Below are 14,667 nucleotides of genomic sequence, written 5' to 3' on the forward strand. Positions count from 1 at the left end.
GAGTCTGTGGGAACCGGACCACCCCTGAGGCAGGAGGGCGGCCCTGATGTCTCCCCGGGGCCTGGGTCTGCCTCGCAGCCCCTTCCTTCTGGGGCGGGGGGGCCCTGGGCTCATGTCCTCTCCACCCCTCTTGCCTCCTTCCCTGCAGGTGAACTTCCGCAGCCCCCGGAGTGGCCAGAGATGCTGGGCTGTGCGGACCCCGGTCGAGAAGCGTCTGGTGATCTTGGTGGCACTTCTTGCAGCAGGACTGGTGGCCTGCTTCGTAGCACTGCCTGTGCAGTACCGGACAAGTAGGTGCTTCTGTACTGTACCTGTCTCACCCCTGCCCTCGGCCTGTCTCACCCCTGCCCTTGGCTGTGTCCACTTATGCAAGGGGGCTTCCCTGCTCAAGCCCAACTGACCTCCCAAGGCCAAGGACAGGGCTGGGTCTGGTGGACTTGGGTTGCTGAGATAGCCTGAGACATGGCAGGTGGGTGTGGGTGGTGTCCAGACTGTGCAATCAGAAGGACATGAGTTCAAATCCTTGCCCAGGAACTTATCATCTGTATGACCTTGGATAAGTCACTTAATTTCCCAGAGCCTGTGTCTTCCCTTCTTTAAATGGGGAAAATGGTACCCAGTTTAGGGATAGCTCTGAGGATTAGAAATAATGTATAGCTTATACCTGGTGCCTACTAGGATTTCTTTAACCTTAGCTCCGGTACTGTTGTTGTTAGGATGTGGGCTGGTGAGACATACAGGCTGGCACTATCCACCATCCTTAGTTCGAACCGAATAGCTGTAATGGCTTCCGTTTGCTTAATGCTTTCCATGGACCAAATACCACACCTTTTCTTTACAGATGTAATCTCATTTCCTGCTCACAGCAACCCTATGGGGTGTGGTTACTTTTGACCCCATTTTATGTATGAGGAAACTGAGGCAGTGAGACTAAGTGACTTACCCGAGGTTACTGTGGGAGGGAGTGGAGAAGCTGGAATTCAACCACAGGCTGGTGGGCCCCAGACCTCAGCCTCTTTGTAATCACTGTGCAACCCAGTGTGTGTTAGTCCCTCCAGAAAACCTATCCTCCCTTGATCCAGCTGAGCTTTTTGTTCCTCTGTAATCTCCTTTCTGTGTCCTGTCTGTGTCCCTCTGACCCTACTGAGGCTGGTTGTCAGCGTCTGGCCGAGAGTAGCTGAGTACGTCTCACGGACGTGATGTTCAGTAAGCATTTATGGAACGGGAAAGGGCAGATACAAATGAAAACTGAGGATGGGGCGTCCAGCCAGTTCCAAGGTCTCTTATTCCCCTGTGTCCCAGCATCTAGTTTTTTGATGGCAGATGGCCCACCTGGTTGAGCCGCCTCTGGGCGCTTTGCTCAGGGTTCGGCCCCACCCACTTGGTTACCTAGTCACTCATCCCATCAGAGAGATTGTGAACCTTCACGGGATCTGAGAGCAACTATCCCGGCTTCGTTGAGCCACGGCCACTGTGAAGCTGCTAGCCTGCCTGGGTGGCCGTGCTGGGATGGGATGGGGAAAGAGTTTGGGGTCTGGGGAGAGGTGAGGACTTCATCTGAGCCATCCATACGTCCCTCTTATATTAAGCATTCATTCATTCCTTCCTTCATTCCACAAACATTTTATGTGTGCTTATTCTATGTCAGGCACCTAGATGGTGCTTAAGAAATAATTGCTTGGTTACTGAACTGCCTATTTAATGATCTGTAGATGTTTTACCACGTGTGTGCCCCAGTAGGTGCTTAATGCATATTTGATTACTGAATTAATTATTTCCAGGCTGTAAACCATATGTGCTCAGGTAATGCCCACGTGCCACAGGACTGCAAATAGTTTGCAAATTGAATAAATAAATGATTGGACAAAGGAACAAGTAGAGGACAAAGCTGGGAACAGCCTGTCTTTACCAATCACCCTTGTCCTCTAGCCGCCATCTTGCCTATGAGGTAAGGTCTTGCTTAAATCAGCGTCAGCCCAGGCAGTGTGGACCCTAGCCAGCCTCATCTGCCCAGCTCCTGGCCCTGTGCCTGGAGAGCAGGCAAGACTCCAGCAGCCAGTGTCACCCTGAGACTGCCCTAGGAGTTCCCAAGGTGTTTCTTCACCAGAAACCAGAAGGGACCCCCAAGGGGTGGTTCCTAATGATGGGACCACAGGGTGGTCCCCTAGGAAGGAATCCTGCTTCTGATTGTATCCCATCCTTCTTAGCGCCATAGAAGGTTTTGCCTCACTGGGACCTGGGTGAAAGGAGCTCTAGGTGGAGCTGGGCCAGGATCAGGTGACCCTTGAGCCAACCCATGTGTCTTTGTCGGCTTCCTGGGCCTGTGCGAGCAGAGGCCACCCTGTATATTGACACTAACCTGATTATCAGCAGCAAGTGCTGGCACCGGCCACATGTGAGCAAACATCAGGCCAGTCAAAGCAAATTCTCTGGGGATTCTAAAAGACCCACCTGTAAGTTATGTCTGGGCATTTAAATACATAATTCTCCATCTTCCTACTCCACCCTCCTTTCCAGAAACTTGCAGGTATTTTACAAACAGCAGCAGCAAAACAAATAATAAATTCTCCCAGAAAATATTTGAAGTGTCTTACTCAGTGTCAAGGCCAGGTACTGTCCAGACAAGTGTCTGGGAATTAGACCTAGTACCTATTCCTGCTTTCTTGAGTGTTCGTACACGTCTAAAAGGGAAGAAATATTTTCTGCTTCTGCAGGTGGTGACCAAGTGCTGGAAAAAGCTCTTTCATTCACTCATTCATTCATTCATTCATTCATTCATTCATTCATTCAACAAACATATTGGACAGCTGCCAGGTGCCAAGTACAATGCTGGGCAAAGGAAATACAAAAGCAAGTAAGATGCTGGCCCTCCGCCCAAGCTCACATTCTAGTGGGGGAGGTAGACAGGCAGACGACTCGGACACAGCTCAGTCTGTCTTGGATCGTGGACACCCAGACGGCCAAGGAGCCCAGAGAGGGATGAGGATCTGTGAAGGTTTCCCCAAGGAGCTAGAGCCTGACTGTTGACCTTGATTAGATGGGGCGGGGGCGGGGGGGTAGGAATGGGACCTGCAAACAGTTAACTAATCAAATATGCATTAAGCACCTGCAGCACCAGGAATAGTTGGTAAAGGATCTACAAACCATTAAGCAGTTCATTAAAGCAGTTATTACTTAAGCACCATGTGGGGGTCTTGCCCCACGCCCAGCAGAGTAGGTGCGTAGTGGAGAACTCAAGACTAATTCCTGGGACTGGTTTCTTTGTTTTAAACCCAACTCCCCTTGTGACAACTACAAATCAATCAATATCTCTCTCTCTCTCTCTCTCTCTCTCTCTCTCTCTCTCTCTCTCTCTCTCTCTCACACACACACACACACACACACACACATATTCTGATGTATCTCCATTCCTGAAGATCACCCCCTTACTTTATATCTTCTGAGTATTCCCACCAGCCAGGATTTTGTTAAGCTTTACTTCCTGTAGTTTGTTGTATAAAAACAATAGGTATTCTTTTCCTTTTCCAAATATGAAGTTTTAACATAATAGTGAATAGGCATTTTCAAACTACACAGAAATTCTCTTCCCCCACCCCACCCCCGATAAAGATTCTGGTACATTCTCCAAATGGGGAGTGAGGCGTGCAACTCTGCTTAAGATGATCTGATCTAGAGATATTTAAAATGTTTCATGTCCCCTACCATTTCCTTTCTCTGTTTTCATGCCTATTTTCTCTATTTCCTTTCTCTATTTTCATGTCTATTTTCAATAATTTTTCGAGAATTTTTATAAGAGTTTATTTGAGCCGAACTGACATATGTTGGGGAGCAAGATCTCAAATGCTCCCTCAATAATTTTTAATTGTTATACAGTCCTCTCAAAATAAGTAATTACCTAAAAATAAACTCACCCTGATTTTTGCACTGTTGTGCGGCTCTTCCAAGCCCTTCATCAACCTCCAGGTCTGAGCATTTGTCATCAGATGTTAATAAGCCTACAGGTCACCCGGCCCCGATTGGCACTGTTTCTAAGTGAGGTGAACATTGCCCCTCCCAGCCCCATGCAGTCTTTTCTGTTCTCTAAAGATTGGCCTGGGAACATGGGAGCGTAAGACTCAAAGGAGCTGAGCCCTCATGGCCAGCCGTGAGGTCATTGCTGTGAAATTGGTCCTGCTGGTCTTCCTTGTTTCTCGATGGAGAAACTGACTCCCAGAGTGATGAGGTCACTTGTGCAAGGTCCACAGTCAGAAGCAGATAGCTGGGATTTGAACCACGGTCTAAGCACCCACAGTGCCTGCCCTGCCTCACTTCTTCCTGTACAGGGGTGTCTGAACTCACCAGAAGGGCCACATAAGCCCCTGGCGTGACCTGCAAAGAGATGGTGAGGCAAAGCCGAGAAACCCTGGCTGTGGAGTTGCTACAGCACGATGGTGCTCGGTTCAGGCTTGGCTTTCCCACACAGCGGTGTGACCTTGTTCTGTCACTTGCCCAGAGCCTCAGTTTCCTCATCTCTGAAGTGGGCATCACACCTGTATCTGAGGCCTACATGAGATCACGAATGTGTGTGTGTGAAGTGCCTGGCATAGAGCTGTGTTCAGTCAACCGTGCATACCCTCTTGTCACTGACACGGCTTGTTAACAGACAGTTCGGCTACACCTGTATTCTTGGGCAGCCTGGCTTTCTGGCCTCCATCTCCCGCTGAGTCCGGTTCACCTTGCTGCCTCAGGCGGGGCCCGTGGCTGAGGCTGCCCACAGTTTGGTTCCTTTGCTAGAGCCCACTGACCAACCGTGAGGCAGGGATCTGGTCTTCTCCTCTGGTCTGTGGACATTCCTCACACCTCTGCCCATGTCCTGTGAAAACCAGCTCAGAAAAGCTGATTTCTCTGCTCATTGTTTGGGGGTTCTTGGAGGAATTGCAGCCCTCCCCACTGCCCACCTGCACCAACTACTGTTCCTCTCCTTAGGCCGGCACCTGATGGTGGGGCTGCCCTGCCTCCTGGCAGTGTGGGGCGGTCCTTGCCCGGACCACAGCCGATATAGTGGAAAGAGGGCAGGGTTCAAATCCCATTGGCTATTGAGCAGGGTACTTAGCTTCTCTGTGCCTCAGTTTCCTCATATATAAAAATGGCTGTTAGCAAAATGATCTGTTAGAGTGGTTTCGTTTTTGGTGGGGTGTTTTTGTGTGTGTGTGTTTTTTTGAGGATTCAGTGAAGTAATAACTCTCCTGCCTTGTGTTCAGTGGGAATGATTTTTCATAGTTCCTTCTATTCCTGAGTCTTTCTTCTTCTTAAGTCCATCTCCCATTTGGCACATACTAAATAGACTCGGTTTAAGTTTGTAGAATGAATGACAGATGTTTCTCCTACTGTTGTCTTTTGACTTATATGGTCTGTATATCTGCAACTAAATTATTAACTCTTGAAGGAAATGACTGTACCTTTTATATCACACACACACACACACACACACACACACACACACACACACAACCTGGAAGATACTTGGTAATTACTTGTTGAACAAATGAATGCATGATGAGTGAATGAATTTGTTGAACATCACAGAATAATAAAAAGTCAGTGAATATTTGTAGAGGGAAGAACTAATTAAGAGAAACGTTTTGGTTCCGGGTACTTTTTAAGCCATAGAAAGGATTTTAGGCAGCTAAACAGAAGTTTTATTTTATAAGCCAGGAGATTATCAATCTACTGAAATCATTTCTCTGGAGGGGTCTAATGGCCATCTAGTTCCAAATCTATTTGGTCAGGACCGGCATGGGGCACCCCAGAGCCCCAGGCTACCTGCACTGTATTCCTACAGCCTCTTCCCTGCTTCCCCTCACTGGCTTCTTGTCCTTAACCCCTGCCAGGAACGCCCCCGGTGTGCCTGAGCCAGGCCTGTGTCTCAGTGACCAGCTCCATCTTGAGTTCCATGGACCCCACGGTGGACCCCTGCCAGGACTTCTTCACTTATGCCTGCGGTGGCTGGATCAAAGCCAACCCCGTGCCTGATGGCCACTCACGCTGGGGGACGTTCAGCAACCTCTGGGAACATAACCAAGCCATCATCAAGCATCTCCTTGGTAAGCACCGCCAGGGGGACCAGTGAGCGGGCTGCAGAGGGGCGCAGGCAAAGACACCTCCCTGGCCAGGCCCAGTTAAAGGAGGAGCTCAGTGGAATGGGGAGACCATAGGCTTTGGAGTAGGTGAACCCGAGTTCGAATGCCTGCCTCCTCACTCGTGTGCTCCTAAGTAAGTTACTTCTCTCTGAACCTCAGTTTCTTTATCTGGAATGCAGGACTAATGCCCAAACTGCAGAGTTCTGAGAACTAGAGAGCACGATGTCTGTGCACATAGTAGGCGCACAAGAACTGGTAGCTGGTGTCTTTGCTTTTGTGGCTTCAAGCTGCGGCTTACTTGTTGATTAATTTTGACTGGGGGTTTTGCAAGTCATGATCAAAAGCAATCAAGGCTGAGCACCCTGGATCATATTTTAAGGTTGCAAGCAGATGAAAGTTACAACAACGGTTTATCTGAGAGTTACTGGCGGCAGCAGTTGTCTTTGGCCACTGATAACTGGGCTTTCATGATAAGCCTCTAACCATAGTTTTTCTTTTTGCCCTTTATGAGGCCTTTGGCCCCTCTAGTTGACCTTGGTGTTGGTGGTTTTAGCCTTAGATTAGAATCCCACGTCTCTCTTGTTTGCAGCTATATCCCTGGATAATGTTTGTTGAATTAACATCTGCCTGTCCAGGTCCTCCTCCATGTGAAATGACAACACTCCGTCATACTGTCACATGTAGAGGTCCTGACAGGAGCCCGTTAGTGGCCGAGATCTTCACCCTCTCTCTCTCCTGCTGACCCCATTCTGGGGCCCTGTCTGCTGGGAGAGGAAAGATCATGAAAAGCCAGTCAATTAATCCATTCATGAGAGAACTTAGATTCAAACAATACTAAGTTTTTAAAAAAAAAAACCCTCAAGGTACTCAAAAGTAAGTACCTAAAAGGGGACAAACCTCCTCATAGGAAAGAGTCTAATTTGACAGTTATGAATTTCAGGCAACTGTGTCTTTTAGATGAAGGAGCTTTGCCTTCTTTCCCACCCCAGGGAGCGAGGCTGCTGCTGGGTTTCTTCTTGCTACCGTTTCTTCTTGTCCCCCAGCAGCTCGTGGGCAGGGCTTTCGGTAGCACAGCGTCCGCTTGTCGCCCTGTGGACGTGAGCAGGGTGGGGGTAAAGGTGTCTGCCTCTCTGTATGTCAGGGATAGCAAAGCCCTTGCCTACTTGACACTACCCATTGCCTTTGAAAGGGGACACTCCCTTTCATTTCAGAACTAGAAGCTTAAAAGGCAAATACATCTGAGGTAGCCACACTGTCCCTTCCCCAGAGCCTAACGACACAGCCAGGAGCTGGGCAAGGACTACCAACCAAAGCAGGGAAACAGCCCATAGAGAATAACAAGATGGCAAGTGCCTCTGGATTCTAATCCTGCTCTGCCACTTACTGTGTGATCATGGGTCCGTTACATAACCTCTCTGGGCTTCTTCTCGTATCAGCACAATGGGAACGATGGCTTCTCCAGGTTAGGCAACTTAAATGGGAAGGTACATTTAAAATGCTTTGTTTGCCTAGGCCTCGCATACTATGGTGGGTACTGTTTATGTTGGTGTTACTGTTACTATTCACCCTGGACCTTTGCACAGCACTTTACAGTTTACAGAGCTCTTTTGTAGATGTCATCACATTTGACCCTGTAGCGTGGAAGCTAGGAAGGGATTGTTCATCCCATGTGATAAATGAGGAAACTGGTCTTCAAGACAGGCTAGTAGGTGGCAGAGCTGGGACTGGCCTGTCTTCTGGTCATGTGTCCTTTTCCCTGTCCCACACTGCCTCCTCTAAGTACAAGGGATGGGGATGGCTCCTTTCCCACCTTGCTGGAGAGAACCTGCAGGAAGCACAGAGCACTGGGGGTCTGAAGGAAGGAGGGAAAGAGACTGACGTTTGCTCAGTGTCTGCTACGCGCTGTGCCCTCGCTCTTTGTACTCACTGCCTCCTGTGTCCTCACAACTACCGTGGGACTTAGGAAATGTGGTTTATAGGAACATTTTATTTCTAGATGAAGGAACTGAGGCTCACAGAAGTTAGGTAACTGCCAAGGATATGCTGCCAGCCTAGAATTGACAGGGGCTCCGGCCCTGGGAATCAGCTAGCCCTGAGAGGGGACAGGGGAAGAAAGGCGGACGGGCAGGCCCTCTCACTTTCCAGTGAGGCCCAGAACTGGTGTTTGTGTGTGGTGCCGAAAAGTACTGACCCTACTGGTTCTGGGGCTGGTTCTTATCAGGAGGACCTTGGGTCTGTGCCACGACTGACTCCACCCTCTGTCCCGCCCCCTAAGTGGCAAGGCTGGTGAGGCGTGGCCTCTAGTCCACCTACCCTGTCCCTGAGGGTCAAGGTATGGGTGCAGAGCTGCACTGAGCTAAGCATGGAACAGCCAGACCCAGGTGTTCAAGCCCCTGACCCAGGGCCAGGGTCTGGTGGCATGAGGAGGCCACACTGCAGGCTTTTGAAGTCAGGCCGCCCGGGCATGCTAGCTGATCCCCCGTGTGGCCATGGACAGCTGACCGGCTCCTCTCCAGCTTACTTGCATGGTCTGGGAAATGGGGGTACTGATGCCCCCTAACATGCAAGGCTCCTGTGAGTTCTGACGTGTATGTGATGGCCAGAGTGCTTAGCACAGAGCCCGGCACCTAGCAGAGCAGAGCTGCCCTTCTCAGTGCGGCAGGTGAGTTCCAGCCCAGACGGCTCCCTCTCAAGCTTTGTGACTGCAGAGACGCTTGCTCCGCCTCTCAGGGCCCCAGCTCTTCACCTGTAGTGGGAACTAACTCAGAGCATTAGGTGTGATGTGTTAAGGATTACTTGGGGGGTCAGAGAAGGAGTGATTATTGCTTATTTTATTTCTTATGGAAGCACTGACATGTACCAGTTATCAGGGAAGGTGTGGGTGTACCCATGACCGTGCTGGGTTTTTACTTGTAGTATTTTATTAAAGCCGCAGTATAGGCTACATATGCCCATTTTACAAGTAAGACTCACAAGTATAAAGGAAATGTATTTCCTAGGAAATGGTGGAGTTGGGATTCATTCCCAGGGTTGTGGGGCCTCAAACCTACATTCTTTCTCTACTGACTCGCTGAATCAAATTCATCACACAGAGGCCACCGAGCGGCCTCAAGTGGTTCACCAACTTCCTTTCCCCCGTCGTTGCTTGATAGAGCTCTCCAGGCCAGACAAGACCTGGTCCAGGCTTGATGAACACAGTAACTGGGGTCACCCTCATGTCACACTGATCAGGGGATTCCCCAGAAGGTCCATCCTGGGGTCCCCTCCCCCCAGGCTCACTCCTGGCGATTAGTCTGGAAATGGCCTCTCACCTGTGGGCCTTGATACCTGGAAACCCCTGAAGGGGCAGAAGGCAGTTAAGTGGGTGACAAAAAATGCAGGAGCGTGGGCCAGTGCATTCTTGGGCTTAAGGCCAGGCTGGTTTCAGCTTCCCCAAGACAAGGAGGTCAGCCAGCAGGCCTCAGGAGGGAGCTGGAGCTAACGGGGATTGGAGCAGGCGGGGAGGTGCCGGGCTGTCCACACTGGCCTGGGGGGGCTCCCCTACGTGGAAGGAGGAGAAGGGACATTTGCGTGCAGGTAAGGACTGTGTCAGCTGGCCAGGCAGAACAACTGTTGCCATCAGCTTGCATGTAACCTTGGGCAAGCCACTCCTTTCTCTGAAGAGTGAATTCACCCCAGCCCCCTCAGAGGAAATCCGGGCAGGTCTGTATCCAGTGGGTTGAACTGTGTCAAGTGCCACTGTGGCATGTCCTTGCAGCCTGCTGACTGGAGGACAGTGACATCAGCCCCATGAGACACAGATGCCTCACCCAAGAGACACTCAGCTGCCGACCCAAGCTGCCAGATTGGGTTCTCCTCATCGGTTTTGGGCACTTCATCTGGGGAAAGATCACCTCTTAGGCTGGACCTTGCCGTAGGCTTCCCAGGTTGTGGTTTTAGCACAGGTTATTCTGCCATCTTGGGTCCCTACCCAACCCCTCGCGGTCCTACGAGACTTTTCTCAAACTTGTTCCCTCTGTTATGCCTTCCATGGCTGCCAAAGGGCCTCTCTGGACTTGAGCTACAATTACATTTTGTGTGTCTGTCATATTTACTACATTTTATATTATAAGATTAACGCACGCCAAAAAAGTTAATGCCTGCTCGTTGTAACCATTTGAGCAACGCAGTTTCCATAAAGAAAAAAGGAGAGGCTTCCCTTTCTTCTGCGGACACCAGTCTCCCTGAGAAACACATACAGAGCCACTCCAAGAGCATGACATTTGTCCATGTCAGTGACTTGGCAATTAATCGTGTCACCCTGTGACATCTCTTGTGTTTTGATTTTGATTTGTTTTTCCAGCACTTAACTGTCTCCTGCAGTTCCATCTTCCTGTGCACGCTGGTAACTCTAGACAAGATCTGCATCTGAGATGCTTTCTATCCAGTGTCGTGTCTACAGCACTGCTCTTCTGTCATGTTTGGGGACTGCTTACATGGACTCGTTGACGAATTGATCCGAGGGTGGGAGTAGGTGTCCAGGGCTTCTTAGGGGCAGCTGGATGGCTTCAGCTCTTCCTCTGGTTTTCTGAGCCAACCTGCAGGCAAGGAAAGGAAAACAGAGAGAGCTTAGGCACATGTCCTGGCCTCAGCCACTCACTTGTGTGACCTTGGACAAGTTACCCTATCTCTTGCCTATAAATTGGGCGTGAGACTACTAACACCCACGGGTGGAAATTGTTATGACTAGGTGCACACACATATCCACACCCACATGCGGGGAAGCAGTTCATTTTCTCAGGGAGGCTGAAGAAAGCCTGGGTTCAAATTCCAGCATGCCACATGTTTGCTCTGCCTCCTAGGCAAGTTCCTTTTTCTCCCTGGGCCTTGGTTTGCACCTCAGGGAGTCAGTGTGGTGGTGAAAAGATCTCAGCACTGGGCCTGGCCTGCAGTAGGCACCAGGAAATGGTAATGGTATCATTCTTTTCTTTCTTCTGTAGAAAAAGGCACCTCCTTTATCAGTTCCCCTCTTCCCCTCATAGGATGGGCCTCCTAAGGATTGTGATTGTCTGAGCTGAGTCTGTGGTTTTATCTAAAACAAATGCTGGTCCTGCCCTGATGTGGAGTTGGGCCCCACCCCTCCACCCCCATGCTCCTGGCCAGATAGTCTCCCTGCAGCACGGGGGCCACAGAAATCCCAATAACCCCCATCCCTGCAGCCGCCTAGCTGCCTGGGCGTCTGTTTCCTCCCGGGGAGTGAAGTGGGAAAGCCTGTTCCAATATAAACTCCCAGAGGAAGAAGCAGGCCGATTAAATGGTGTGCTGTCTTTCCTCTCTGGGACTTTGGGGAAGTGTCTGAAACTCGGGTCCCTGGAAGGAAGGACGCAGGCAGTCAGGAGGCCCTGTTGTCTGGCCCTGGGCTGCCAGATTATTTCCAGACCACTGGGGCCCCAGAAGTACCACCACTGGGGCCACCATCTCCAAAATGTGGCCCCAGCTTAGTCGTGGGAGCTGTCCTGTTGATTCCTCCGTGTCTGCTCCCATAGAACTTTCTTCTGGGAAATGAACCAAGGCAGGGCCGTCCTAAAGGAAACAAGCTTTTCCTAATGAGAAAACTAACTGTCTGGGCTGATTTCGCTTTGAAACCAAGACTCCTCCCTCAGTCTGAAATGATTGCTATCTTTCTCTGTGGAGCTCTCAGAACACCCATGCATTCATTCATGCATTCAGCAGTTACATATTGTACACCAACTGTGTACCAGGCATCACTAGGTGCTGGGATTGTGCAAGGAATAAGGTAGTCTTTTCTTGTGGAATTGCATTTCAGCAGGGGAGACAATAAACAAATAAATATTAGGTTGGTGCAAAAGTAACTGCGGTTTTTGCAATTATTTTGAACCCTTTAAGCCGCAATTACTTTTTTTAAAAAAATTTTTATTGGGGAAAGGGAACAGGACTTTATCGGGGAACAGTGTGTACTTCCAGAACTTTTTTCCAAGTCAAGTTGTTGTCCTTTCAGTCTTAGTTGTGGAGGGTGCAGCTCAGCTCCAGGTCCAGTTGCCATTGCTAGTTGTAGGGGGCGCAGCCCACCATCCCTTGCGGGAGTCGAACCGGCAACCTTGTGGTTGAGAGGACGCATTCCAACCAACTGAGCCATCCGGGAGCTCAGTGGCAGCTCAGCTCAAGGTGCCGTGTTCAATTTTAGTTGCAGGGGGCACTGCCCACCATCCCTTGTGGGACTCGAGGAATTGAACTGGCAGCCTTGTGGTTGAGAGCCCACTGGCCCATGTGGGAATCGAATCGGCAGCCTTCGGAGTTAGGAGCATGGAGCTCTAACCGCCTGAGCCACCGGGCCGGTCCCGCAATTACTTTTGTACCAACCTAATAAATAAGTAATATGGTTGTGAAGAGTTGGACTTTGAAAAACATAAAGTAGGAGTCAGGGCCGGAGAGGGAGGAGGCTAGAAAGGATGGGCTTTCAGAGGAGGGGACATTTGAGTAGAAACTTGAATTAAGTGAGAGAACAGACCACTTGGATGTGAAGGGAAGAGTGTGGCAGGCTGGAGGAACAGTGGGTGCGGTGGCCCTGGGGCAGGAACTTGGGAGCAAGAGGCAGAGGAGCCGGAGACAGGTGGCAGGTGGTAGCTGGGAGGTGACAGCGCCCAGATCATCCAGGGCAGTATTTCTTAACCTTTTTTCATTATTGCTTCTCCTAAAATTTTAATGCCACAGGTACTGTAAACCTGTTACTGTATGTACACATAGTAAGAAAAGTTGTTCCTGCCCCCCAAGAACTAATCCTCTCCCCCTTGGGGAAAATATTGCCCCTATTGAGGACATGTGATCGAGGACCTCGTAGGCAATTTTAAGGAATCTGTACATGCAAGTGACTTTTTGGGCTCAGAGTAGCTCGAGACAATGGCTCTATGAGCTCCGTACCGATTCCCACTCGATGCCTAATTGACATCGCCGACCTACAACGTCCAAAACTGAACGGCTTGTTCCACACCCAGGCCTGCCCCATCCCAGGCTTCCTGGTCTCAGCAGCCACCCATTGCTCTGACCCAGGAAACTTGGCAGCGTTCTTGACTCCTCCTTACCTCCCGTTCCCACCGCTTCTCACGCCTTCTCTGCTGCCACCTGGCCCACACCCCCTTCACCACTCACATGGTCTGTTTCACTGACCTCCCACCTGGCCAGCTCACTTAGGCTCTTGCCCCCTACCCCACCCCTGTGCCTTCCCTATAGTAGGTGTGCGAGTGAGAAAGGAGAGCAGTTGGGACAATGGGCTGCAGTTGTCCCTGTGGGCTCTGTGAGCCAGAGGGAGGCAGGCGGAGCAGTGGAGGGGTTTTAGGTTCTCACGCTCCTGCCTACCGTCTGACACTCCTGCCCCAGCCAGCAGGGGGTTATGGGGGGTGTGAACACTAACTTCTGGGGGGGGGTCCTCACTCCTGTCCCTTCCTGCCCACCTGCCTCATTTCCTCCCCATGCAAGTGTACAGCAGGCCCGGCCTCGTCACCCTCTGTATCCCAGATACAGTGTCTTTCCTTATCAGAAGCAGACACTGAGCTCTGTTCTTTCAGCCAACGCTACTGTGTGCCCACCCAGCGCCGAGGGAACAGGGACAACCAGCCCACGGACTAGTGCGCAAGGCTGCCCCAGCACAGCCCCCACGTCCACTCCATGCTGAGCTCATCCTGAGAGCTCAGGCCGGGATCCCTGGGCCTCTCTCAAGGTCTCCGGGACATTCTCCTCATAGCATTCGTCCCACTGTGTAATCAGAGGCCTTCGTGACAGTCATATAGCTGCTGGCTGTCTCGCCCATCAGGCTGTGGGCCTTACGTGAGCAGACGTGTGTCCGTGTTGCCCATGGCACCTCCACACCCAGCTCGGCAGCCACCAAACCATAGGAACTTAATAAGATTTGTGGGAAATTGGACATGACGCCCAGGGTGCGGAGCTTGGAGGAAGGGATTTTGAATTCGTCGTGGGCAGCTGCTCAGCAAAGGACAGAGGGAGGCCGGACACTTGCCCTCTCCTCTTGGTGACCGGGGATTATGTGCAGGTGTTGAGGAGAGAGCTGCCCGGAACTGGCCCGTAATGAGCACAGCCAGGCTGTTCCTGGAGTTTTCCTTTGGGCCTCTTATCTCGGTGGCCTTGGGGAACTGGGGGAGGGAGGTGCCAGGCGCTCTTCATGGTCCAGAGCACACAGGGTGCACCTCCCCCAGCAATGGCCCTGGCATTTCAAGGTCTTGGCCAGAGCCAGATGTGGACAGTGAGAGCTTCCTGAGTCTGCCAAGCAGTGACGATTTGTGCTTTCCCTTCTAAGAGCCTAGCTGCTGAGAGGTATTGTCATAGAAACAGAGCCCCTGGGACCTGGGTGTTGGGGGGGACCCCCCCTTTGCTTTTCCTCATGTTCTGCCTCTGGAGTGTGAGGAACAGGGAGAAGTCCCACCTCTCCCCCGTTCTGCCCTCCCCTCCAGGAGGCTCCATAGGGTCACGGGGTGACATGCAGGTGTTTCCAGGGCTCCACAGCGGTAGCCTGAGGTGCCCAGGGCTGTGTGTACCC

At 51.0% G+C, this 14,667-nt stretch overlaps 1 protein-coding gene across 7 annotated transcripts in view; it reads left to right on the forward strand.

Moving 5' to 3' along the window:
• Positions 1–14,667, forward strand: part of ECE1 (endothelin converting enzyme 1) — a gene marked incomplete at its 5' end in the record, with an annotated part of 98,433 nt that overhangs the window by 54,458 nt on the left and 29,308 nt on the right. For all 7 annotated transcript variants that reach the window (XM_081057468.1, XM_081057471.1, XM_081057470.1 and 4 more), the window contains 2 exons: positions 149–290; positions 5,871–6,083. In XM_081057468.1, the coding sequence (XP_080913594.1) occupies positions 149–290; positions 5,871–6,083 (355 nt within the window). The remainder of the gene's footprint in view (positions 1–148; positions 291–5,870; positions 6,084–14,667) is intronic.

Source organism: Rhinolophus hipposideros (assembly GCF_964194185.1).
Source record: "Rhinolophus hipposideros genome assembly, chromosome: 8".
NCBI classification, from domain to species: Eukaryota; Metazoa; Chordata; class Mammalia; order Chiroptera; family Rhinolophidae; genus Rhinolophus; species Rhinolophus hipposideros.